Genomic DNA, 27,428 nt, shown 5'->3' with positions numbered 1-27,428 from the left:
TTATTAATACATTTAATAATAATGCATATATTTGTGGAGACCGGTAAATTGTATTTTACTTTAGTCCATGTTAAAGATTAGATAGCTCTTAATATGAAAAGAAAAATGCACTGAGCTGTCACCAACGTCTTACAAATGCAATGATGCCATCTAGTGGCAGAAAAATTACCTCAACTCAAATCAATATCACACTAGTTTTTGTTACAGTACAGGACATCCTTTTAATTTTAACTCCATTTTATGAATTATTCTGAAATGATCATATCAATGACTAAAAGATGAAGCCATATTTCTATTAGTTTAACCTTTTTTCCACTTTTATGTTAACAAGAGTATGAAAACTTATTTTGATGTACATTGTATTATACATTTATAACAGATATAAAATGTGCGATTAACTATTCAAGTCATGCCATTAATTACGATAAAACATTTTAATCACCTGACACCCCTAGTTAAAAGGTTGTTTTTTTCAACAATTGTAGAACAGAAAATGTGTACTTTACTTTGGAAATGTGATATCAATTTACATTCTGGTCAGACAAAAGGGATTTTTAAAGAGAATGACGGTATATGGGTATATTAAACTACGCCTTACCCTGCCTTCACGTGCAATGGGAAAGATAGACCTTACTACTCGGAAATTCCTAAATACGACAAGTTCTGTTCATGTGATTTTGTTGTTATAGCAAAATTGTGTATGCTACGTAATTGTGTAGATTCTAAAACAACCTGCTGTGCTAGCAGGCGTTAACGTCCTTATAAGTGTTAATATTTCTTGCCATTCACAAATCCTTCGGCGCTCTCTGCCATGTTGAAACTTGAATAGTTCTCTCAACTTGGGTATCAAAATAAATTCCTATTTGTCCAGCAGAAAATACGACATTAGGGGGCGTTCACGTGCAATTTTCTACTCAACATGTGGTATTTACCATAATTTCGATACCACATGAAGGCAGCAAGCCACACTAGCCATTGCTATGTTTTAAATGGCTGACTTTCACATCGTATTTAACACTTGTAAATGGCCTTGTGAGTTTCTTATAAGCCAAGTGCGCATCTCGGCAGCGCGGTGCATTATGGGTAGGCCGGCTGGTAGCCTAATACCAATTTGAAACCAAATGGAGTCTAACGGGGGAAGCGCTGATTCAGACAATTTCAACCGTTGGAAAGTTGAAGTTTTTTATTGAATCTATTTTAAACATGAACAGTATGTCTTTACTGACTGCCCTCAGGGACACAACAGTTAAGCATATTAAAGTGCTTATTATTTGACTGAAACTGTGCACTTTACCGGGAGTTGGACGGGTATGAACTTTCTTCACTGAAGGGGTCAATTGGGGCTAGAAGCAGGTTCTTAAATGACTGTCACTCCATTAGTTTGGTTACACGTACGTCCGCTAGCAAGCAATAAATGTGTTTAAAATAAATCAATTTTAGCCTCTTAAACGTCCGTTTGGATTTTTCTTTTCTGTCTGGAAATTGGGAAAAGTGAACGGAGGTTTCATCTTCTCGAGATTTGCAATGGTGTTTTTTCCCATTAGGACAGTTAAAAATGGCACCAAGTGCACCTGTCGTTTTGTCACTTAAGGCTGAAAGTCGTTTAAACAATGCTTGCAAGCTTTAATGTGTGCAGTTACGCAAACACTTTCAGCACTCGATTCGCCGCCATTCAAATGACGGCTTTGTTTGGTAGCAATATATATTTATTTTTACTTGATTTTCATGCATGCGCAAACGTAATGCGCACTTCGCTTATTTTGTCACCTCAATCTATGTTTCCCGGAGACGACCTCACTCAATTCGGTAAATTTCTTTGGGATGGAGAGGTGCTCAGACACATTCCTAGCCTACTGTATCATCCTGAAGTAGCCTGCAATTAACAGTTTCTACCTTGTACTCATTCTTCTATTCTGTCTTCCCTTTTTTTGTCGTCTTTCTCTCTGTGTTAGAGTCAAACAGACAATTCCATTCATGTGCACCACACACACGAGGGTTGTCTTATAAAACGTACAGTAATTGTAGTTGTCAAATCACACAGCAACAGGTGTTGTTGTTGCCTCTGTTATTGAGACCAGCTTTGATACAAGACCACATGTAAGCCCTTCTGTTTGTTTTGGCATCTACTTTTGAGTCGACGCACTTTTACGTGCAATTACAGCATGCTTGACAAGAGTGCGTCAATGTTTTTTGTGTGCTTTGGAATGACAAGCAACAACAAGCTTTTCAATAAACCACTCACAAGCACCTTCCCGACAGTATTACATGATATACAAATGTTGTGGCAAGCAAATTAGAGCATTTTAAGGGAATAATTGCCAGCTATTTGAAGGTATTCTACCCCCCCCTCCCCCCCCCCATTAACGAGGACAATTAATATAAAAAGTGAATTCATTATCAGCATTAAATAAGTTATAATTTTTTACATTTTGCAATTTTTTTCATATTTGATAAAATAAGTAAAGGAGCCAAAGGAGTTACCACATAAAAGCTTTATTATCACACTGACATCAAGCTTACAAATGTGTATTCACGATTCAGCACTGTCAGGAGAACACATTGCCGCAGTCAGTACAGTATATATATAACTTAATTTAATATCTTTATTTGGCAGGACTTTACAAGTAAGCAGGAACAAACATGGAGTGTGAGTGGAAGGTGAGCAGGTGGGAGCGGGATGCTTTGAAAGCAACACTGGTATACAACAGTGGCGGCCAGTGAACACATTTTTGCAAGTGCACGTCCAGCATCCAGCAAGCACAAACACAAGCTGGAATGTTCAGGGAATGACTTTGTACGCATTTCTTATACATTCCTTTCAACTCGGTCTCACTGCAAGGCTAATTTATAATACTTAACTTTCTCTTCATAGTAAATACAGTGTAACTTTTTTTTCATAGTGCGTTTTGTGACATTTTTCTTGAGTAAACGAACACAGAGGACAAACACAGTTTTAGATCGATATATACTGTACTAAAAAAAAAAAAAAAAGACCATTTGGTCAGCAGCCTATTGAGTTGAAGCGGGAACAAGTGGCATGGCGCTTTCAAAACAAAAGCTCGAGCCATGCAGGCGACAACGAAACGACAAATGCAAAGCGAGGCTTATATTACAGTGTCTCCAACAAATGTTTATATAGAAGCATATCTTGGCTGCCGGGCAGACACTTTTTGTGCACAATTTTGGCCAATGTAGATTTAGTCAAGCCCCTCACGGATCTCCAATGTTGCAAACAGCTTGTTCTCTTTAATTATACAATGTTTAATAACGAAAACAAACAAACAAAATCCTGAAAAGTAATGTTTAAGGAAAGCATTCTGCCCAACAGCAATGTGTTGGTTAAATGATTTGGGACTTTGAGGTTTTATCTGTTTTTAGAATTGCATGGCGGGCCATATCAAATGCTCTAAGTGGCCATATAAGGCCCACGGACCACAGGTTGCCCACCCCTGTCATAGCTCATTCAAAGTGCATCTGAGTAGTTCTGTTGCGCCTGTGCACACAGATGGAATCCATTGGGGAAGTTGTGGTCGTCCCTCCGTGAAATGACATAAGTATTCATCCTGGGTGTGTGGTTAAAACATCCACGTTATCTACGTCAACAGACCTTCCACAATTAGGACACATGCTGATGACGACTGGAGTCAACTCGAGATGAGTTTGGCAACTGTGAAGCCACTAATATTGGCTCATTTCATTTTATTGCCTTGGGGGAAAAATACTCTCAATAAGGGAATCTACCTGGTAAACATAGTTCACACTAGGGATGGGCATGCATGATCAATGACACCTTTTAATTGATCCTTAAAATTCCGTGTGTGAAATTGATTAGTCGTGTCTGGAATAAAATGAGGCAAAGTGGAGTGCACTATGTGAATGTTGTCAGGAGTTGTTCAGTTGAATCAGTTTGAACTATTTGGCAGTATAAAGAAGCCTCAACTAGTTGGTCGTTTAAAAAGTGCTACCTGAAGTCTTGCGTGGATTTGCCTTTGGAATTCTCTATTGCAATCTAAAGTCTCAATTGCGATCAATGAGTTTGTCATCTAAATACATTTTGACAAATTTACTGTCTTAAGTTAATACTTGATTGCCATCTAAAAATAGAATAGTTTTGTTTGCCATTACCAGAAAGCAAGCATGAATGAATCTGCTGTCCAGATAAGTCTGAGTCTGCCATCCAAAGAACTCTTGACAGTCATTTAAAGCCTAATAATTTTCAATCTAAGAAAGTAGCAATTAGCTTGCTGTCTAAACCTGAGCAAGTTTGTAATCTGAAACAAGTCTTGACTGTTGTCTAAAGAAGCCCAAATTGCCATTCTAAGTTTTTTTTTTTAATGTTTATTTTTTAAACATTGTTAATGGTCATAAATCGGTCATTAATGTCTTACATTGATAGTGGTCATAAATCTCAAGTTTGCTGTCTAAAGCCTGAACAATTTTGCTGTCTAAATAAGTCTCATGAGTCGGCCATTTTACTAACTCTTGATGCCCTTCAAAGCATTTCAAGAAATTCCAAGTAAACTGCAGTCAAAAATCGTTATCGGTTGATGTCAAAACCCTAAACAAGCTCACCGCCTGAAGAAATCTTCACTCCTCTCTAAAGCCTTAACGTGTTTTTAATCTGCAGAAGCTTTGATTGTTATGGAAAGTCATCGAAAAGTCCTAATAAACCTAAAGTAGTGTAAACTATCATCTTAACTCTCAATTGCCAACCCAATCTAAAGAAGCTTAGATTTGGATCTAAAGAAGTCTCAATGCGGTCCAAAGAAGTTTAAGCGAGCCTACAATTTTAAGTCTCCATTTGTTTGCAGTCTAAAGAAATCTCAACATGACTCAAGTCTCAAGAAGTCTCGTTTGCCATCTTGACTTCAAAGGAGATTCTCCCGTGTTAATAGCAAATAATCAATGAATTGAAGAGATCCCTAATCCATGCTTGCACATTATTTAGTTTATAAAAAACTAAGTGATTGTTGAAAGGCAAGCCAAAATTTTAAGATAAAACAGAAACACTATATTGGTGTGAAAACAAATAAACAAATACTATTTATCACTCTGTGACCATGGGTGTGATCACTTTGGCAAATTAAAGCCTATTTCACACTGCCACTGTCTTTTTTGCTGTCCTGTAAAAACAACATGGGGGTCATACAGATCAACTGTGGAGGCAATTTTAGTGTTTTTTCTGTAAACAATAATATTCAAAATAAAGGGATGCGTTTTTAGAATGTTAAAATTATGCTTGAATGGGAGTGGAGGAAGTAACACAACAATGGAAATACTTCATGGAAAGAAACACACACTTAAACGATTCTGATAATATAATATAAGGGTGTGGTGTTCCTGTAGTTCGCGTGTGTTCCTCTCACGGGGCAACACCCATGTCGCCAAGGTGAGCTGTGGATGGGATGACCTCATGGGCCTGGCAGCCATGGGGATCCCCAAACAAAAACATCAACGCACTTTTGCTCACTCTCAGTCACGTATCGCCGCGCCAGGAACAAACCAGGATGGGTCGCTCTCCTTCCTTTTTTGGAAAGTGTGGAGTGTGAGATCGTTTGTTAAATCAACATATGCAAGGATACTGGAACAATCAAACAGTGGCAGATAATTAGAATAATACATCATAAAAGGCCTTCAACCAGCTGACAGTGCCCTCTGGTGGAAAAGAGCGGTGGTAGCGCTTTGCTGAGAGGAACAACAAACACCAAGAGGCTTTTCTTAGGTGTGCTCCAGCAGCCACTTGAAGAGGGGGACGCGGTGGGACTCTCTGCCCGACTGCGACGTCTCCTCCCTGGGCTGAGGCTGAGCGTGCGGCTGGCTCTCTTCACAGTAGCGCAACAGGAAATGCAGCAGGTCTCCCACCCTGCACTTCCTCTCACGCAGCCTGTGGACCACGGCTGGCAGCTGAAACCACACCAATAATTTCACTTCACTAACTAAGATTCACACATTTTGTTTGTGCATGGCATTGAACTGTCATTCCCAGATTGAATATAATGAGAATAAATAAATAGAAATCGGTGAGACTCCAGTCCTCTTGGTTGCAGTAATGCACTGCTAAGGAACTTTACACTCAAAATTTTTTATATACGGATAACTTTTATGCAAGTCACTGTCCATTAAAAAAACGTGCATTTCCATATTTGGTCAATTTGACCTTTTTAAAACTCATTCAGTGCCGGCCATTTTCAGACCCTCCTTTACCCTAATGCTTAAATTTTAAAATAAATAAATACGATCAAATAAAATGTTATTTAATTTCACATCACTGTCCAGTAAAAATCGCGTATCTCCAAATTAAACTACTACAGTAATTTCTGGACTATAAGCCGCTACTTTTTTCACTTGCATTCGACCCTGCGACTAAAACAAAGGTCCGGCTTATCCATCAGATCACAAGGGGGCGCACTATAAAGGAAGCGCAAGAGCGTCAGGCAGCGCAAAACAAATCAAGTGAGCCCAAATACAGTAGGAGAAACAGAACGAGAGTGAGACAATTTGCGGCCTCATTATGGAAAAGAAAGTAGCGGGAACCCGGTGAGGTAACATTAAAACACCTGCGGCTTACAGTCGGTTGCGGCTTATATGTGTAACAAACTCCCCAGTATTCCCCAAATTTAGCTAGCGCGGCTACTAGTCAGGTGCACCCTATAGTTTAGAAATTACTGTACAAAGAGTTTTTTTTTTGTTTGTAATCATGAAAAAAAAAAAGTATATATATTTTTTAATTAATGTGTTCAGTAAATACAAATGAACTTGAAGAGGCATACATTTTATTGGACATAGAATAATGAAGAGCTGGGCAATATGGTCAAAAAATGAAATATATATTTTTTTCTAGTCATTTAGGACAATTTCCATTTTAATCTAATAAAACATCTATTTAAAGGCTTCACTTATTCCCTGAACAAAATGTCCAGACAAAATGTATACTGATTCAAAATCTGTTTTAACATAAGCTTAACAGTCATAGTTTCTGCTTCAATGCCACAATTAATTAGCTATTGTAAACCCATCTTTTAAACCACCCATCCAGCATTCTGCCACTTATGGGAAATTACAACTCACAATAACATCTGGATGTAACAGAACATAAGAACAACAGTAGAAGACAAAACCAGATTTCACGAATTAGCAAATTCTCAAAATGACAATCAATCGAACTAATTTGATTTATTGCCCAGCCCTATAATAATGTTTTTTTGTTTTTAATGAGAAAATAATCAGATATATTAGCGTGGAAAAAAGATTGCTGTGTGTGGGTGCTGACACTCGCTTTGTGGTACACATTACAAAGGCAAGTGGAGTGGAATGGTCACTTGATTGTAATCTAATAAGTCAAATGGACACATCCAAGATGGTTTAGCCTTGGTTGAGGGAGGTCTGTGGTTTAGTGAAATTGGCGCTCCGATTGAAGATTGTAGAACCGAAAATCTACAAGTAATTGAATTGAGCTTTAGGAAGTGCATTACCATGGGTGCATTATTTTTGCCATGATGTATTATTTTTGCCGTGATGTTTCTTGACGGGATGGAGCGCCACAACACTGCTACTATTCTAAAAACATATCTTAGAGGGATGCATCTTTATTACCTGCTGGAGCTCCTTGTCAGGACTCAGATGGATCAGAGGCACGCCAGCGATGGAGGCCGCCGCCCACTGCAGCAAGCTCCTCAGCTGGGGGTCCAGGGTCACGTGTTGAGGGTTCCGTCTGAGCTCACGGCTGTCCGAGTTCAGGATAATCAACAGAGTCCTGGAGGCCTGCACTTGTGTTGTGTCCATGCACAGAGTTCCTGCAACACAGTGACATATCACAACAGCAGTATTATGTGAAAGTAGCGTATAAAACTAAATAATGAGAGTTAGACCTGAAAAATGCACCGAAAAGGCAAGGAAGAAGGCAGACTCTGGAACAAATGATGCATGCAACAGTGGAGCAATCACGTCAAAGTCTACTCATAATGTAAAATCATCAGAATTATTGCACATGGAACATGTTTACAATATGCAGCATGACTTGACGTTTTTTATTTGAGCCTGTTTTTGTGCATCTTTAGGTACTGCTGTTTTTGTACACAACAGAATTTAAATTTGCTCTATTTGAAGGACAGTCACTGTTAGAGAATTTTGGTCTTCTCGCACTGTGCTTTGAGTTTTGAGCAAAAATCTGAAACTATTTCATTGCACTTCCCAAAAAACTTGGAGACATTTTAAACATCTAGCAATGTTATATTCAAATCTTTTTCGAATCTAAACTTCCGTTTTGTTTTCAAACTGTGAATTGGGACTTTGAAAGAATAGACAGACCCCATCAATTGGGGCACACAGACATTACAATAATGCTTGAGGGGAATGAGTGTAAATGATGAATGAACGTCAGCATGGCTGACGAACACTTACGGGGGCGGTAAAATCCCCTGCTATGACACACTCAGACAGCACGGCAGGCTGACGTGCACAGCCTAGCTCGGAGTCAATGCGGATGTCAATGAGTGATGAGAGTAGACTAGACTCAAATTAGAAGGACTTTGCACACTCATTTATTTATCTGTTCTGCTTTTATGTGACAATGACTAACGTTTGAATCAATGAGATGAATTAAAAGGGGAGTATAAGGACACTTACCACTGGATTCCTCTTTGACCTCTGTTTCTTTATCCTCTGTATGGTCACTGCGGGATACGTCACAAGGAGAAGTGAGATTACAAACCAGTTACGATCAAGAGATCTCTTTATGGCTGAAAAACATTTCCAGTATTTTTCCTGTTTTTCCCCAGTTATGGTCATGTGTTACCTGCTCATGAGTCAGCTGGTTAACTTGCCGGGCTGATTTTAAGTGTCACTGAGTGTCTTAAGTTGTGCAATGTACAGTGTAAACCAAGGAGGGTACGCCAAGTGACTGGCTGGACATATATTGGTCACTTGAATTTCTGGTGTGGCAAAAAGCCAGGTGGCTAAATAAACTATAACATTTTCCTGTTACTGCACTTCCACAATGACTACATTTTCCAAACCAGACTTTTTACTTCACTGGGCTTGCACCGATAGGACTATATTTTCCAAACGCTGATATTTTTATCGTCACGCACACACGTTTGTCTTTGTATCATCGTGGGGACTCATGTCTTATTGACATGATGCATTTCCTAGCCCCTTCCCCTTAACCCAACCATCAAAAATGATTGCCTACCCCCATTCCTTACCCTAACCCTCAACCATAACCCAATTCAAACCTAAACTCTAAAAGAGGTCTGCACTTGTGGGGACCACCAATTTCAAGTCGGCCCCCACAACGGTATTTAAACCAGGAAAAACACACATGTATGGGGCCCCACAATGTAGAAAGGACAAAGGCACACCCACACACAACCAAACTAAACAGTGCAAAGAGAAAACCTGGTCGGATTTTTGCTCAAATGCACAAAATTATGTCTAACCGGATATACTGCGGCGGTTATCACTCTCATAAATCAGTCGTACCAGCAAATAATTTTCAATAACTCCGTAAAAGAAAAAAAAAGAGAGAGTCTTGTGCCGTTGAGCCAGTAGAAGCACATGACAATGAAATGTCTGGCCAAGCTTAAGCTTATTTTTTTGTCACAGATCATATTATGCACAAAACTGTTATTTTTTCGATATGAGTTTTTTTGGTGAATTTTCACATAGTGTAGAGATGTAGAGATTTCCAAATGTCACAATACGATAATAAAGTGAGCTTTATTATCGTATTGTGACATTTGGATATCTCTACATCCTTATACTACATCCTCTTGTAAGAAGTCTGTTTGGTAAATGTAGTTGTAATTTTGTACAGACAGGTGTGCGTGTATGTGTGTGTGTGTGTGGTTTCTGTAGAACCAAAAATATACAAATACAAATAAAATAAACTTGACCATTTGCATGTAAAGTATTGTATTATCTGAGGTCATAATTACACAGTTATATAGTTTAAATAGTACAGGTAACATTAACCTAAATGAACATAAATGACCTACAGTCACTAATAACACTCAATATTGAGGCACTTCACATCATGAACTGAGTCAATTTGTGGAGGACCTCAAACGTGTAACATTCTCTTTTATCTGGCCATTAGCGTGGGTCTTAAACGTCTGTGGCCAAAACATGCTTAATTAAAATTAAATTGCACTAATAAACTAACCACCACTAGGTGCTGGAACGGCGCAAATGGAATAGAGCCTCTCCTTTTTAAATTATTAAATTAAATTAAAATGATTGTTAAAATTAGTTTTACATTCCTACTTCTTACTATGTGACTACACCTGCACTAAGTGGGGACAGATGGGATTTGGTGCATAATATTTGTATTTGTACCTCATTGAGTTTATGGCACACAAAACAAATGCTTAGATTTCTATTGTTTCTGGCATTTTTTAGCATTGACATTATTCAGCGCTGACAGTCCACAACAGTTAACACTCAAACAGCAGTGATCCAAAAATACAACAGCAGTTATCCAAAAATACAGAGTGAATAAGTCATGGCTTGCAGTTGGTGCAAACAGCATTCTAATTGTTAGCCTTGATTTTCAAGCAATTACAAGACACTTCTAAAATGGCACAGTAACTACATCAATGAATGTGTTCACGTGGCTGAAAGTCAACACTAACGCGCTCCGGCATTTAAAATTCCCACCAGGCACTGTGGAGCTTAAATTCGTCCCAAAATCACCAAAAACAAAAGCCCAAAAGAGGGTTTCATTGATTGGATATGGCCGCAGTTGCTATGACAACCCAACTGGCTTTAGTTACCAGAAGCAAATCAAGAAACATCTGGATTTAGTTTGAAGGGAAAGACATCAGTCTATAACGTCGGAAATTGCAGGGGGAAAAAAATGACGTGCAATGCCACGATGTGCGATATGTAAAAGGAAAATGGAGTAGCAAGTCTTCCTGGCGTGAGAATGTCACTGGAGAATGCAATCAAACTGTCAGCAAGTCTGTCTATAGTTTGAGATGGGGATGCACTAACGCAAAAACATTGGACTACAATTGAGATATGAGCGTTTTGAGGGGCGACCTGTCAAAAAGCCTCTTTCAAAATTGAAACGAGAATTTAAACTACACATCTCATGGCTTCTGAGGTTGCGTCGGATGCATAACTTGGCTATACGAAAAGAAATGGCGTGTAGAAGTTTAACATCCGACACTTATGCATACTGTCTTGTCTTGACAGCATTTGCCAATCTGCTTTGTGAAGGCACACAGGAACATGGCAATGCCCTGTTTCGGTACGTGAAAGATACAGGCCCAGACATCTGTTATACTGTCACATCTTTACTATTTTGCGTGCGAAAAGTGATAAAAAAAAATGACCTCAACTGACAACATGGAGTGAAGAGGGGGCAAATTACGGTAATCATAAAACTATGACAGAGACATTATGATCCTGTGGTGAGTTGACTCTCAGCCTAATACCTCAATCCAAAGGGTGTGAGGGGTTGATGAGTACAAAAATAGGACATACTAAACCAAAAAATGGAAACGCCCAAGAGCTATTTTGGTGTTGTCTACAAACATCATCAAAACACCAAACGAGGGATTCCCTTTTTGGAAGAATAATGCTGAGTTGCAGACAGATGTCAAATCTAAAGCAAAGGCCACTGAGGCTGTTAAAGCATCTGTGGGTGACTTGTTCTAATTTGTTTCCATTAGTTTGCCACCGGTCTATATCTGGGCTATGATACGCACACAGAAAAATATTTTGCTAACATTCTCCTCTAACACGGTTGTTAACCACTTTCTTGTTGATGGAGCCTGCAGGCAAAGACACAGCAGGAGGTTGCCCAAAAAAACAAAAAAAACGAGACTGTTTTGATAATACGCAAACAGTGATGACACGAATAGACAAGTGGAAAGAACTAAAAATACTGTATCTGTTTATAGCTTACTGTATTCCCAATCAAAAGAGCAGGCTGGAATTAAACATGCCATGCAAACATGACCAAACATGACCGCTATTCACACGCGACATTCCAGAAATCTTGCTAAACTGCAATCGTTTTGTAAAGAGCAATGGTCCAAAATGTATCTTGATCATAGTGCAGGCGTGATCTGCAACCACAGGAAACGTTTGGTTGAAGTTATTGCTGCCAAAGGAGGTTCAACCAATTACTAAATCCAAGGGGGGTCACTTAAATTTTCCCACCATGTCATGTTTACGTAATTTTCAATAAAAATATGAACACATAATTCTTCGTGTAGTCGTAGATTAAGCAGACTGTTGGTTCTTGTAATTTAGATGAAGATCAGACCTTATCGTATGACCAAATTATGCAGAAATTCACATTCTGTGTCCTGCCACTGGAACTATCACAGTAATATCATACAGCAAGTCACTTTGTAATTTCGACTCGTTTTTGCAGACAATCATTTCTTAATGCAAAGAACAAGACCGTGTTGCATGGTTACTGACCTGTCTGAGGGTGACGATGACATGTGTTCCTCAAAGGGCTCCCCTTCCAAGCCAAGACTGCTCCAGCTGCTGCTGTTCCCATTGCTGCTAGAGAGAGGAGGTGCAGTTACGTACCACTGTCAAAAAGATAAACCTCAAGACGGGTTGTATTGTAGTCATTTTTTTTTAAATCAGTATTATGTTATGATAGCAAAATTCAAAATTGCCTAGTTCAACATAATATGCTTATAATGTGGATATAGGTGCAATTATTAATAAAGGCAACCAAGAGGACGCCATAAAATGTCTCTACACCTGTTTTTATTGTTTGTACACTCGTTTTATTTACTTTATCTGTGTATTTTTAAATAAATTTTAATTCTGATAGATTAAAACAAGGAAGGACGAAACAAGGAAATTATAACAAATACAGTACCTTATTTGCCAATATGAGATAAAAACAGTCCCACACAACAGAACCCTTTTTACTTTCAGTCTCCCTCTCAAAGTGGCTTAAAGGGAAGGATTGTGCTTTAAAATGATCTGCGATTTTTTTGGCAAAGAAGCATCCCATTAACAGACACACTTACAGTGCCAAGAACTCCACACATCAGTGTTGCACGACCCAACACTACAAAAGAGGCACAAGCTCGAGGTCAATGACTACAATCCCACTATTTACGGGGGGAAAGGACTGGGTCTGACTGGGATATACCGCCTATAAATGTTTTCCATTAAAAACAGATGTTTGTTTTTAGGGAACCAACTAATAATAAAGAATACATATAAATAAATCCATGAATAAAATAATAAAGTGCCAAACCACGGATAAGCAGGGATTCACTGTACATTGAAAATTCTAGTATGCATCACAACCAGTAAAGTAAAAGAAATGTATGATCTATATTTTTAACCTGCATCAACTAATTGCATATTCATCTACGTGGCTGGAGTGGATGACATGGTGGGAACTTATTCCTTTAGTTCATCTACATGCTCCAACACCCTTTGTGGATGAATTGTATTTTCCCTTTAGTCGTTTCATCTGCTAAACGGAAATGGTCGCAACAGGCTTTTAAAGGGAGTCTAATGAATCACACATGGTGGTGGACTTTGTTCCTACAGAAACAGTGCCTGAAGAGACAACAGCACTCCTTTAAGACACACCTTTAGAAAATATTATGATACATTAACTCAGCCTCCTCGACAGTCAAGACGCTGTGTTCCTTCGGTATCTTGGAAAAGGATCTCATTGTCAGGTTTGCTTCCACAGAGATATATCCACATTTTAACCCCAAAATATTGGCAAGTTGTGTGAGAACATGTCAAAGGACAGATACTCAAGATTGACCTGATCCCAAAATGTCTCTTTGGAATTTACATTCATTGCAGTTTTCCCATCTAAAACCACATTTCCTTTGAGCTACCTAAGTGCATTACAACTTCAGCGACATGAAATCTTTTAGATCTTGGCCACATATGTTAAAATGTTCCAATGTAATTGAATAATTTAGGTTAAATAAGAGGAAATGGCACTTAGACAGCAAGGGCCAAGCAAAACTTTAACTATACGTAGCATTTTGAGTTGAACAAGGAAAATAACAGTTTTCTGTTTTGGCACCAAAAAAATGCTGTCTTTCCACTTGAAGGTCTACTGGTGACAATATGGGAGAAAATTGTCACAACAACCACAGAACAGCAAATAAAGAACTGCAACATAGGGAAATGATTTATCTCCCTGCTTTAAAATAAATTAATTAGCAAGTATCTGATATTCAGGATGTATACCTGTCACTGAGGTGAAGGAAGCTGCTGTTGTCATCCTCAAAGCTCAGGTTGGACCAGCTGCCCACACTGTCGTCCCCGACACTCAACTGCTGGGACACAGTGGGCTCCGTGACTTCCCTGCCTGGAGAGCTACATGCAAAATATAGTAAAACTTAGAAGGCGTCAAAACATAAATGTCAAATTCACAATTTGTGTGCTTAGCAATGACGTTTTATTTATTTTTTTTTATTTTTTTAAATCTGGACTTAATAGAATAGAATGGACTGCTATTTATAAAGCTCAATTTTAGCTATAGTGCCCAAAGCGCTTTACATAGCTTCACATTCACTCATTCACACTTAAAGAGGGCTAAGAGTACACCATTTCATTAATTTGACCAGTGTGCTTGGACCATGGGAACTTTTTTGTTTTTCAATTAAAGGTGTATCCAAGGATTTTTTTGAAAAGTAGAAGCCAAACGTCTGTTAGTCATGTTTAAAAAAATAATAAATAAACTGCGCATGTGGAAGACCATCCTACCAGCTCTCCTGCTCGTCCGGGGGAAACGCCTCTCAAATGTCGCTAACGTGTGAGCTCATCTTCATCAGTCTCTTTAATCTCTGCAGCCGGCCTCGCTTCAAAGATGAGTGTCCTCTTGCGGCTCTTAGCTATTTTCAAAGTATGCGGTAAGCTCAGTGGAGCTATAACGATGAATGGCTGAATCCGTAGCTCAGCGGCTACATGCTACAAACACTCGAAGTCCGCATGCGCAGCTGGGAACGAGCACGCACGACATTGTTACGGCAGATTGATTGACAGGATCAAGAAACAATTGTTAAGATGATCCACCCGGAAGGCGCAGTGAAAAAAGATCCTTGAATCCACCTTTGAGTTCTGGAATAATGGATCATGGGAAAAGAAGTACTTGATAGTAGCAATGTGACAGGAGGCTGCCATCTTGAAACTTTTGTTTTTAGGTGACGTTGCTAGAATCTTTACAGTAATTTTGAGGTGCAGACTTGGAGAACACCACGGAATTTTGGCCCACATGAGCTAAAAACTTGTCAGCTAAACTGAGAAGGGGTTCCCTGAGAAGCAGATACAATGAAATGATCTATTTTAGCTGTGGATATCTGTGCAACAATACCAAAGACATCCATTCATTTTCTTAACCGCTTAGTCCTCACATGAGTTTTCATGCCAGTAATATAATGTAGAAACAAGAGATTTTTGCAAACAGACGCGACTTGCAGCACATACCCGAACACCTGCACATTCAATTGCTACGGAACAAATTCGTAAAACAAAAACATGCATGCTCCCTTAAATTGTTGGGAGTTATCCATTCAGTTTCTGTATCTCAGTAATATGCTTGTATACCTCTTCAATAACAAAGAATGAAATCCTGTTTTAATATGGAAAATAATAAATGTGGTCCTCCTCATTGTCCCTATGAAGTGGCCAAGCCAAATGCTCACTTCTTGAAGGCACCACCAAAGAAGGAAAACAAATCCAAGAGAATTTTGTGCCGATGTAGTTTGCGTTGCTTGTGGTTGTTGGTAAAAATGATCGAGTAGTCATGTAGTTTTAACCAAAGCATAGGCATACGCTATATATGAGGTGTAAGCCTAAAATGTAAAAAAGCTTAACATAGCGATGCTAAGCTTTTTTTTCCTCAGAAATTGCCATCTTAGAACAAAAACTGGGTTGAAATATTCACTATGCTTTGAGTAATATTTTGAAGAATGCCGTCATTTTGCATGCAGATAGATAGACAGACCCGATAAAACAGTTGAATTCTTCAAACCGGAACTCTGTGGCAAAACTATCACCTCTGTTATATAATCTATATGGTGTAGTGTATACTCAAGATATTCACACCTTTTGCATCATACTTAGCTTCATGAAAATAAGAATTTTCTACCATTTCTGATGTCTATTTCCCAAGATATTCTTGTGAGAGTTAGGAATGACTAGCTTTGTGGTGGCATCTTAAGTGATTCAAGCAAATAACATCAGGTAGTATTAACTGTTATTGTAATCAACAGGTTTCAGCAGAATCTATCCAGTAGTTCCTAAGAAACAGTGTTACTAGTGGAATCAAGTAACAGTAATTCTATTCTACAAGATTCCTATTTTCATGGCAACCAACAATGACTGTTTCAAATTTTCCATATTTTAAAAATTACATTACAATGTCATGTTATGTCCAAATGTGAATCTCTTAGCTTCATTATTTTTCCATCCATCATTCCTTGAAAAAAAAAAAGTTCTTCAGAAATTCAAAATTGAAATCAGAATGGCCAATTACATTAATGTGTCTGTGTTTAAAATAATAATAATAATAAATCTATTGAGAAAAAAATTAGGTAAAACTTTTTTTTCTTCTTTTTTTTTTATACCAGGCAGCATCGTAAAAAAAGCAGTCCCCAAAAAGCCCCCCCCTTCACCCCTCAAAAAATGCCCAGAATCCATTATCCATGCATTTTATTTTTTTGTTCTTGGTGCGCTGTTATCAGGTTGAATTGGCCATTCCAATCATACTTGACATTTTGACAAATAGTAATTTTGGGCAAATCTTGCCACGTTACTATTGCTAGGGAGGTAGAACCCTCAAAAGGTTCATGAACCTTAGAACTTGAGAAATATATTGACAGGTAGAACATGCATAAAGATTTTGATGATGTAAGTCTTCTAACTTGTTTGTACCTGACACTGGCCGCTTGGCAGACGTTAAGCGCAGAGGTCATGATCTCAGCAGTGAGGCTCTCTGCATAGCTGGCTCCATCATGGCCAATGCCACTGTCTGCGTTAAGGCTTGTGTTGCTCAACTCCCGTTTTGCGTTCTCCATTGCCATAGACACCATCTGCTCTGCAAACGCTGACCTATGTTCCAGGTCAATATGGATTTTAGGAATCTCTAGCCCATGCAGCAGCCGTTCTGGCCTGGTTTGACACTCTGGGTCCCTTCTCCTCCTCTGCAATATAGACTGGTGGTGATACCGACTAAGTTTGGTGCAGTAGGGACACTCCAGAGCCTGACAGTAGCGACAGGTCTTCAGTCCCTGGGCGGGGCTCAGCACCATCCCTTCAGACAGTTTTTGGGTGTGTGAGTGTCTGTCCGAGCCGGGAGTCCTCTGATGATCTTGGGATGAATGCCCAACTGAAGCCAGGCTCATCTTTAGAGTGTCATCTACAATTTTTCTTGCGTAGTGCTCAATCACCTGCATCATCCTACTGTTGTGGCCACCATCAAGCAAGCTACCCGTGCTGTGGTAATGTCTAGCCTTACTGTCCTTGGAAAGTAGAGGGCACAAGAATGAATTCCTAATGAGGTTCTCTGTCATATTTTCAAGTTTGGATTTCTTATAAAGACAAGAGTCGGTAAGAGACTTGGGGAGGCGCACAGTCGATAGACGAAGTGTTCGTGTGACGTCACAGGTGATATTATACGCTAAAGATTCTGCAAAGTTCACCAAATCAACGCAGTCCCTCTGGCCTTGTTTTTCTTTGCAACAACACTGTACATCCTCACATGAGGGACAAACCACTGGCGCCACAATGTCCTTGGTTGGTGAGGCTTCACTACCCGAGGCCTTCCATTCATCTGGTAATGACTTTGAGGGACGAAGGCGGGCGCTGGAGGGTCTCTGTTTGATCCTTCGACTAGCATGAGCCAAACCTTGTTTTATGGACCGGTAGGCCAGTCGACTAGCATACTGATCAAGGACTAACTCCCGACTGCCTCCCTCCTTTTTCAGCACCCTTATGAGGTAGCCAGCGTATTCATCTGTCACACTCTCACAGCTGGGATACGTCGAGGACAATCCTGAGCTGGAACTACTTGACATTGAGACAGGTGAGCGGAAAAGAGAGGATAGGAGATTGTTCGACCATTGCTCAGCCACCCTCTCCACCCTCCAGTCCCTGTTCTGATCTGTGCCAGGAAGAGAGTGATGCTGGTGGTGATGCAAACACTCTGAGCTAAGGCAATCTACACTTCTTCTTCTGGGAGAACCATGATATGAGCACGGTTGGACTGAGCTCACCATCCTCTTTACATCATTGATTACTTCCCCAGCCACCTCCCCTGCATACACCCACAAGGTGTTCAAAGTTTGCTCTGAGAAATGAGCCACGCTGTCACCCTCTTGCTCAACGGGACCAGCGAATTCCCCAACTTCATCATCGACTCCTAGAGTGTCCATCTCTGTTGCCATTGAGACTATATGACAAGCTAATTGCTCTGCATAATGGAGAGCTTCCTTGTTGGACAGTCTGTGAGATGACTGTCTCACTTCCTGGGGGAGACCTTCCGACTCGACGTATTTGTTGGTGCCACTTCTAATGGCATCTTCTGGCAATTCTTCCTCCTCTTCATCCTCATTACCATCTACCTCTTCGGAAAGTGATCTCATCAGTTTCAGCATAAACTCTGTCTTGTCTGCCTCTGGACTGTTTTCTGTAGGACCCGGGTCAGTTTCAGGGTGATAGTGTGGAGTTGGAGGAGGGGTGGCTGGGGAAAATTCTTTGGCCAACTTGCTTTTTAACTTTTTGGAGAACTGTTTTATTTGTTTCTCCTTGGATACTTCACTTGGCTGCTGGGGGGTTGAGGGGGGAGTGCCGGGTGTCCGACTAGATTTTTGACCCGAGTTTGGAGTTGCGTCATCCCCAGGGTGAGCCGTCTTCTTATGTCCACCCATCTCTGTATTTGGCACATGCAGAGTGTCCCTTTGGCTCAGGACTGTCTTTGCAAGGAAACCAGCACAGTCATCAAAACCTTTCTTCATTTTAGAAGAGCTTACAAGCTCACAAGCTTCAGTTACTATCATGTCCACCATGTTACCAGACAAGTTTTGGAATGGTGGCTTTCCAAGGGAGCACGTGGGTGTTTCAGTTTCATGGATGTAAATGTTAGTTTGCGTACATGATGTGGTATCTGGGGTAAATACTGATACTCTTTTAGGGCTGGGCTGTGAGGTGCCTGTTGGGCTGGGACCATGCTCGTCTTCAGGATCCTTTAGATAGGAGATAGCTTGGCCTGCTTGGGGCACGGGGATACAGCTGGCCATGCCTGATACAGTGAAAAGAGCTTCCTTCACTGTGCAGGGCACACTCTCCCCTGAGGTCCCCGGAACATCTGCTAAGGTGGCATTGGAAAGCTGCCGGTTAGCAAATGTGCTGCAAGTGTGAGCACTCATATTCTCTGCACTAACGTAACAGATGTTGTCTGGAGAAACACTGATTGCTGCTTGGCTCGTAAAGGCAATTTCAGCCTGAGAGAGCTCGATGAACGCCTCCTGGATAACCGACTCGGACAAGTCTGAAGCATAGGAAGTAACCACCTCTTCTTCCTCCTCCTCCTCCTCCTCTTCTTCTTCTACTTTGTGTCCCTGGCCAAAAGACCAATCACTGGGGGTTAGAGGTGTTGAAGGATGTGAGAACTGACATACCTCCATAATACCTTCAAATACCAGTTCTTCAGCTAAATCTGCTGCAAACTGTGTCACTGTGCTATGGAAAATCTGCTTTTTCACAGTCAAAAACTCTTTCAGGGCACCAGATACTGCCTCCCCAACCAGGAAGTTTGCTAACCCATTCACTGCCCGCTCCTTCAACACATAGGCCTGCCGCATGCCAATCTCATGGAAGGCCATCTGAAATACTGAGGAGGTGAGTCTAGCAGCTAGGTGACACAAAGTGGTGGTGCAAGTAGACACACCTTTTTGGAGGTCTCGCAAAGCACTGCCTAGGCTCATTTCAACAAGGTCAGCAGCAAACCTCTGGATACCATCCTTCAAAGACTGGGATTTCTTCTGTAGCTTGGCCACTGTTACAGTCTCCTGGATTTCTGAGAGCTTCATCGTGTAGCCTGAGGGGTTGGTAAATTCCTTCTGGCAAACACAACTGAGATTCTTGTTGTCACTAATGTCTGTAGCGGATTGGTACCCGCAGACAGATCCAAGAATTTCATTGGAGAGACTGCTGGCAAAGTCCGAGTAGGTCTTATACAAAGAGCAAAGATCTTGGGGTTTCCGTAACTCAGTACTGTCGCTCCGGTCCTCACTTCTCTTCCAGAAATATTCCAGAACCCCACTTGAATCTACCAGAGGGCTAAAGGCAGAGGAGCTGACGGGACTGAAGAGTGGACCACCGTTGTCCTCTGAGGGGCTTTGTACTGGACGTGGGGAGTCAGGCATCTCAGAGGGAGGTCCGTAGGGGGAGCCTGGTTTGAGGGGAGTGGGTTTTTTCACATTCGCTGGGAGAATTGGTTGATCAAAGCAGTGGGGATACATTCCCTTTGTTGAGCAACCTTTGGAGACATATTTCAATGTCGAGCCACCAGTGCTAGATTCTGCAGCTTTCTGTGTGGCTGGAGCACTGTCATTATCCATTGGCAGCGTGAGAGTGCCATTCTCTGAATTGAAGTCTTCCAGGTCATCAAACTGGTCAAAGCTGTCAAAGAATTCACTCACTTCAGAGTCAGAGTCTTCCACCCTCTCTCTGGGACCTCCCGGCACCTGAGGGATATGCAGCTTGGCCAGCATGCTCTTCTGGTAGCCAACCTCATCCAGGAAAATGATAGGGCTTGGGCTGGAGCAGTCAGATTCTTCAGATTCACTGTTTTGAACTGTCGGCGAGGACAGACGAGCTCCTGAACTGCAGTAAGTCCACTGGGTTTCCATGCGGGAACACTTCTGCACAGTGACAGAAACCTCCGGGCCTGGCTTGTGTTTGGCTGCATATTTCTTTGAAGAAGAGCTTATTATAATGTGGGAACCTGATAGTTCCTTTCGTCTCTTGTGGGTAGGCACCGTCTGTGACGCCACATCCCGTCTTTTGAAAGGCCGATAAGCTTCAGGTGTCCAAAGAGAAAGAAAACAAAGAAAAGAGAGGAAAGATGAAACAATATGACAATTATAACACAGGGTTTACAAACTATTTCCACCTAAATTAATGACACTCGTAATTTTATTCCCTCAAATATGGCAATGCCTTCTTGACCACAACACAAATTATTGCCCATAGAGCAGGGGTCTGTTTCACAAAGCAGGTTTAGTGAGAACCCTGGGTCAAGAAACCCTGAAATGTGGGAAACGCTGCGTCTTCCGTTTTTGAAAGGGAGGTACAGTGGAACCTCGTAGTTTGAACGTCTCGGAACTCGTACAAATCGGACTTTGACCCAAAAATCTGAGTAAAGAATGCCTCGGAGTTTGACCTTTCTCGGAGTTTGAACACCCAAGCAAACCAAGCAAAGCCAAACGTACATTGATTGGGTAGCCCAGTGAAGCCAAGCAATGCCAAATACTCATGTGCGGTAGTGGAGACGAAGCAGTTTCCTCTCTCAGTGTATGTGGACTCGCTGTTCAGGGTTAGTCTCGGTGTTTGTTGAACATGCTTTGTGAAATGGACCCCAGATGTGGCTTCTGTAAAACTGAAGTTAATTTTGTTGCTATTGTATGCAGCGGGGGGCATAACAAAATACAGTAAACCAAAGTAAGAGTAAAAATCCATGAGTAATTGCCAACCCCCACACAGAAAAATCAGCAGTGTTAGATTAACACACAGTGTTAAATGTAACACTAGAAAAGTGTTTATATGTCTATACACCAATGAGTTTAAATCTGACATTTTTCAGTGTTACTCCCCCCCACTTAACCAGTGTTACTCCAACACTGTATAGTGTTAAAAAAAATCTACACTGGTAAACACTGAGTAGTGTTGAAAGTACTCTACGCTAGTTTCAGTGTTAAACATTTAATTCTGCCAAACTGTATATCATCTCGCAAACAGCCATTTTTACATTTTAGTCAGCAGTGGGACTCAAACCTGTGTCCTTCAACTCAAAAGATTAACTTCTTACAGCGTGAGGTACTGGTGCCCATGCTTATGTCTTCATTACAATCCACCCATCCATTCAATAATTTTCTAGACCACATGGAGTGGGAAATAATTTTTCATCAGTGCTACTGGGGAGCGATAGGGCCATCCATTTCCTAACCAGATGTATGACAAAAATGCCATTTTAAATAAACAAACAATAAAATATGTGCAAAATACATTCTCTAAAATATTTCATTTTTTTACTATACATTTCTTAAATAATCTTAAATGCTCTTATCAGCAAGGTGTTTAAACCAAATAACAAAATAACCACATTTGTGGTTATCTGCCACCACCTCGTATAAAAATTACCATTCAATGACACCACAGAGCTAACCAGCAAACCATCATCGAATGAAGGACTCATTTTGTGCATGTTTTCCCAAAAATTAACTCACTCTGAATTTAAATATTATTGAGTACTATCCTATGTTTGTCCTACATGTCATTACAAATCCGCAAAAATGTATTTAGCCTACGTACTTTGTATAATAGGTCAGTATAAGACCTATACTAAGCCATGTCTGCCACCTAGGGATGAATGGTGATATTACAACTTAAAACAATACAGTGGAACACCACTATTTGCAGGGGATAGGGAGTGAACCAGCCAGTAAATAGTGTTAAAAAAAGAAGCCTTTTTTGTAAGCTCAATGCATTCTACAAAAAAAACTCCAATATACATTTTCTATGGGTGTTTTTTTTCCTTTCCTAATATGCTTAAATGTTTGAATTGAGTATTCCTCTGCAGTTGGGTAAATAAACACCCAGGGCCACGAGAGGAGGAAATTCTGCAGTCAGCTGCTGGGATCACATGCTTCTCTTTATAAAGCATATAAAGCATTAAAGCTTACAGGGGTTCTCTCCCGTTTCGTCCTCCTCAAGGTTCTCCAGCGCAGTGACAAAGTCGTCTTCGATGGACGAGATGGACTGGTTGGTGTCGTCTTCCTCCGACTGCCTCACCTCGCCCCTGTGGAGGCTTTGCAGCTCCAAAGCGTAGCGGACGCCAGTGACGTAGCACCCAAGAAGGCCTGTCAACGATGTGACGCTGGCCGGAGGTTGCCCACCACCACCAGAATTGTGGCGCAGCACACACACGGCCTTTACCCAACACTGTGTTTGAGGGTTCGAGAGGGGAAAAACAAGTTCTTCCCAAGTTTCAAAATGGGATGGTGGAGTTTGGTTTCAGGACTATTTGTTTTCAACCTACTTGAGGCCCAGTGTCTTTGTGCTCCGTCAGTCTGGGGGAGTCTTTGAGCAGCTGAACTTCATTATTCCTCAGGCCGTGAATGTGGAAGGTCCTGAGCATCTCGCACAACCCAGCCGGAAGCGACGCCAGGGCCTAAAAGAAGGACAGAATACATAGTTGCACAATAGACCCATTGACTGCCATGTGAAAGCGATCCCCATGCATCACAGAAAGTGTCAACCAGTGGCCCACATGTGAAATTGATGCATCAGAACCACAACAGAACTTGGTATTTTACATACAACCCAGTAAAGGCAAAATATTACCAAAATTGTGTATGTTCTACTTTTGGAAAATGATCAACACGTGTGAGTGAGTGGGTATTGACAAAAATGTTCAGCGGTACATCAGCCCAAAAAGGTTGGTAACAACTGCATTACCACAACCTCCTTTATCTCGCATCATCCGCCACAACTATTACAGCACCAAAAGGCACAATAACTGACCATTTGGCCACAACGTGATGAGGGATTCTAGTTAAGGTAAGCCATTTTAAACTAAAAAGCTAAACTTTTACGTAGGTAGAAGCACAAGTTTAGAATCCAACCGGAACTCGTTTGCTACCGCCAATGCGATCAGGGAATGGGGGTTTTGGGTGCGAGGCCGAGCTCTACTGTCATTGGTCTCGGTTTTCCCCCAAAAAGTGTGACTTGTAATCCCGAGGATCTATGCTTTTTTCCTTCTTCATGATAAATTTTTTGACTGGTGTGACAGACTCCGGAACGACTTATGGTCCGAAAAATACAGTAGATGATAGATGCGCCAGTGTCTGGTGTGATTTATGAATTAGGCCGACTTCAGAAAAAAGATGGCTTCTACACTATAAAAGTACCTGATCCACAGCATCGTCACCTTCACTCTGAGCAGGCAGACAAACAAAATGAATCTGAAAAAGATTATAAAATGGTTAATATCATGTTATATTTTTGTGCGTGTCTTCATGTGTATAGTTATGTATGTACTGTACAGTATGTTTGCATGCTTGCATGAGACAAACCTCTGTCACTATTGTGCTATCTATGGATGGGAGGTCCAGGTTGATATTGCAAAGATCCTTTCTGCTCCGCAAGAGGCTCTTGACAAACTGCGCTCCATTGTCACGTATCGTCTGCACATATGAGTAAATGGGCATGGCTTAGAAGTAAGTAAACTGAATGTTCACAATTACACCCCAAAAAAGGAGCCGCTATCAAAGTACAAAGAAAAGACACACAAACACAAAAGCAGGATTTGAGGGCTCTGAAGGAAAATTAACATCAGCCTAAGCCAGAAGAAAAGGCTACAGAGATTGAAAGGGGTTACCTGTTGTGCCATGGCAGTAATTAATAATAAAAGTATTATCAATTTCTTTTAACAACGTTCAATGAATATTTAAGAACTCAGAACATTAATTGCTGAAGCTTGATGTACAACTTAAGGTACTCAACAGTACGGGGTCGCTGTTGTCAATATTACACATTTCATAATGCATAATGAGAGTCTCAGAGACTGGTCTGGACTACTGGAAGGCCAGTCTTGTACTCATATTCTCTAAGTACAAAGACATGCCATTGTAACATACGTTGGTCGGTCAAAAGAATAAACACCCATTTTAGGTGAGGTGCATCTGATGATTGGTTTGAGGCCATACAGGAAATTTGCAACACAAAAAGGTGACAAAAACCTAAGCCTGCTGGGTTTCATCAACGGATTTACCCAGAAAAAAGAGCAGCATAAATTCTGGTCCCTCACCTCTTTTCTAACAGAAGCCCTCGACTTCATTGGGGCTCCTCGAATACGTGCACAAGCTTCCATGGCGACCAAGGGTGGGCCGCTCACCTGCAAACAGAAAGTGCCCATCCGTTTTATAGGAACTTTCTTTTGCTGCGTGAAGTTTGTCGCTGTGCTCCATGTGTAAGTCTGATAATTGACCACTTGCCTTTGTGTAACGGTAAGGCAAACAGTGCCTGAAATGCAGGCATGAAAACGAGTCAGGGGTGAAAAAGGTGAGAAGCACTTGGACCAAAATTTTGTCCGTTAATATTCGTTGGGAACATCTTTGCTACATTTAATGGACCATGGATGGATGTTGAAAAAACAGCAACGGAGATCAGAGATTTTATTTTTAGGCAAAATCACCCAGCCCAATGTCAGGGTATGAAAAAGTGGGTGTGATGATGGCAGTGTTTTCACAGTTTTGCATTGGTGAAGACGCTGGTTTCCTCGTTGCATACAATTTTAAAAAAAACACTTATTTTAACCTGCTCTCATTTCCACGAAATCAAAATGGCATGGAGTTTCTCGTCTGTTTCACACTCAACACTAGATAAGTTTTGAAATAAATCAAACGTGTATCTATATATTCGAGTGTTCTTCTTTGTTTTTGACGTGTTAAACTGTGGGTACAGATTAGTAAACTGTGGGTACATATTAGCAATAAAAAAAAATAATTCATAGCCGGGCACCAGAGGGGCTCCGTACCCCTCACCCCCTTGCAAAATAAATACATAAATTAAGATTGATTTTAAAGATTTTAAAATAAAGATCTATGCAACTGCTAAGTCCAAAGCCCATTATTATTAATATGACTACTATACAACTTCAGTGTCCCAATTAACTTGTTACACAAATCGACATGCAGGTTCTTCATTGAAATCATGTCGAAAATGTTCCAACTAATGTATTTACAGTAGTTGTAATGTTATGTAGTGCACATTTCAAAAGCAGCTACATTGTTACTAAAAATGTTTCGCATATTTTTGTTTCATATTCAAATCACACTCGTTTTTTCCCCCCTTTACTTCCTCGGGGCATGGCAAAGATTGTTAAACATAGTATTGCCGAAAATGCTTGAGAATACTTTTATTGATACTATAACCAGGTGTGGGCAATTGTGGTCCTTGGGGGCCGAGACCTGCATGTTATTGATGTTTCCCACCTCCAACATATGTGAATCATTTGATTCAGATGTGTTTGAGGAGGGAAACATCAATAACATGCAGGTCTCGGCCCTCGAGGACCAGGATTGCCCACCCCAACCATAAACACTACACAAATAGACATATTGCTGCATCTTGTGATCGGATGTGTGATATTTTTTATTTTTTGTTTTTAAGTCATTGATTGGTGATCCGACCCAAAAATCAAAAACCCACCTACAATATGAGAACAATTGTGCCATAGAGACCCTATAAAATAATAAAATATATTTTTATTTTAGACTTTACAATGTAAACAATTGTTTACAACAACAATTGTTCTCATATTGTAGGTGGGTGTGGGTGTCCCCCCTGTTCACTATATACACTAATACAAACACACAAAAACATACATAGGGAGGAAGATGATTTTAGAAATAATTTGGCTAAATCTTGCCACACTGACTGCGATACCTAGCATACTGTTTTGTTTTTTGACCAGGGCGTCATTGGAAAAAAGCATTCTCTTAGTTAACCCTCCCCGCATAAATTTAACTGAAATTAATTTTCTATTATTGAATAAGCTTCTATTAGATACAAAAAGGGAGAATAGCTACTTACACCGTGGCCTGGCATTGACTGTGGATGTTGATATTGTTATGCTATCGCTGAAACAATAACACTAGCACGAGTATTGCTAAATAGTTGCCATTGATCAGATGCACTTGATGAACCACACTTTAAAAATACTGTATAAGGGGGCTATCTTGTTAGTTGACAAGCTGTCAATCAAGTGAGCTAGCAGGGATAAAAATAGGCCGCAGTTAGCGAACGCAGTGATGTCACCCAAACACCGCAACTAGCAACTGGTAAGCAGACTAACGTCACCGTACACGTGCCCCCAAAGACGCCATGTGTGGAAAAACATCGCCATTGTCATGTTAACGTATAGTTTACCTCTGCTGCTTGGTGATGTTGTTGGATTTCAAGCAGCGCCGACAAGAACCACTGTGCATCATTCGCGAACAGAAAACGAATTCGGTATTTTTGAACACTTCCCCTGAAGGCGAACACTAACGAAACAGTGGGTTCATTCGTCGCCGTAGTTCCCCCTCACGAAATTATTTTATCATCATAAAGGAACGCAAAGTCAAACTGCAATTAAAAATTGAAAACGTGACATCGACGTTTTCAACATGATGCAAGGGAAATCATGA

At 40.6% G+C, this 27,428-nt stretch overlaps 1 protein-coding gene across 4 annotated transcripts; it reads right to left on the bottom strand.

The window, feature by feature from the left end:
- Nucleotides 1–2,477: 2,477 nt before the first annotated feature.
- On the bottom strand, nucleotides 2,478–27,366 carry akap11 (A kinase (PRKA) anchor protein 11). Of its 4 annotated transcripts, none has more exons than XM_077580081.1 (12): nucleotides 27,169–27,366; nucleotides 25,046–25,132; nucleotides 24,312–24,422; nucleotides 24,147–24,200; nucleotides 23,276–23,407; nucleotides 22,920–23,178; nucleotides 16,891–21,037; nucleotides 14,203–14,331; nucleotides 12,436–12,522; nucleotides 8,626–8,672; nucleotides 7,594–7,793; nucleotides 2,478–5,904 (listed from the first exon to the last, which is right to left on the bottom strand). In XM_077580081.1, the coding sequence occupies exons 2-12, from the start codon at nucleotides 25,106–25,108 to the stop codon at nucleotides 5,719–5,721; spliced, it is 5,415 nt and encodes a 1,804-aa protein (XP_077436207.1). In that variant the 5' UTR covers nucleotides 25,109–25,132; nucleotides 27,169–27,366; the 3' UTR covers nucleotides 2,478–5,718. The 4 variants fall into 4 exon arrangements, with proteins under 4 accessions (XP_077436207.1, XP_077436205.1, XP_077436206.1 ...); XM_077580079.1 differs by lacking the exon at nucleotides 27,169–27,366 and adding an exon at nucleotides 26,833–27,009; XM_077580080.1 differs by lacking the exon at nucleotides 27,169–27,366 and adding an exon at nucleotides 26,833–27,006 and having other exon boundaries at nucleotides 12,436–12,519.
- Between the last annotated feature and the right edge of the window lie 62 nt (nucleotides 27,367–27,428).

This window comes from Vanacampus margaritifer, chromosome 11 (genome assembly GCF_051991255.1).
Source record: "Vanacampus margaritifer isolate UIUO_Vmar chromosome 11, RoL_Vmar_1.0, whole genome shotgun sequence".
NCBI lineage: Eukaryota > Metazoa > Chordata > Actinopteri > Syngnathiformes > Syngnathidae > Vanacampus > Vanacampus margaritifer.
This window is presented reverse-complemented; position numbering and strand designations above follow the sequence as displayed.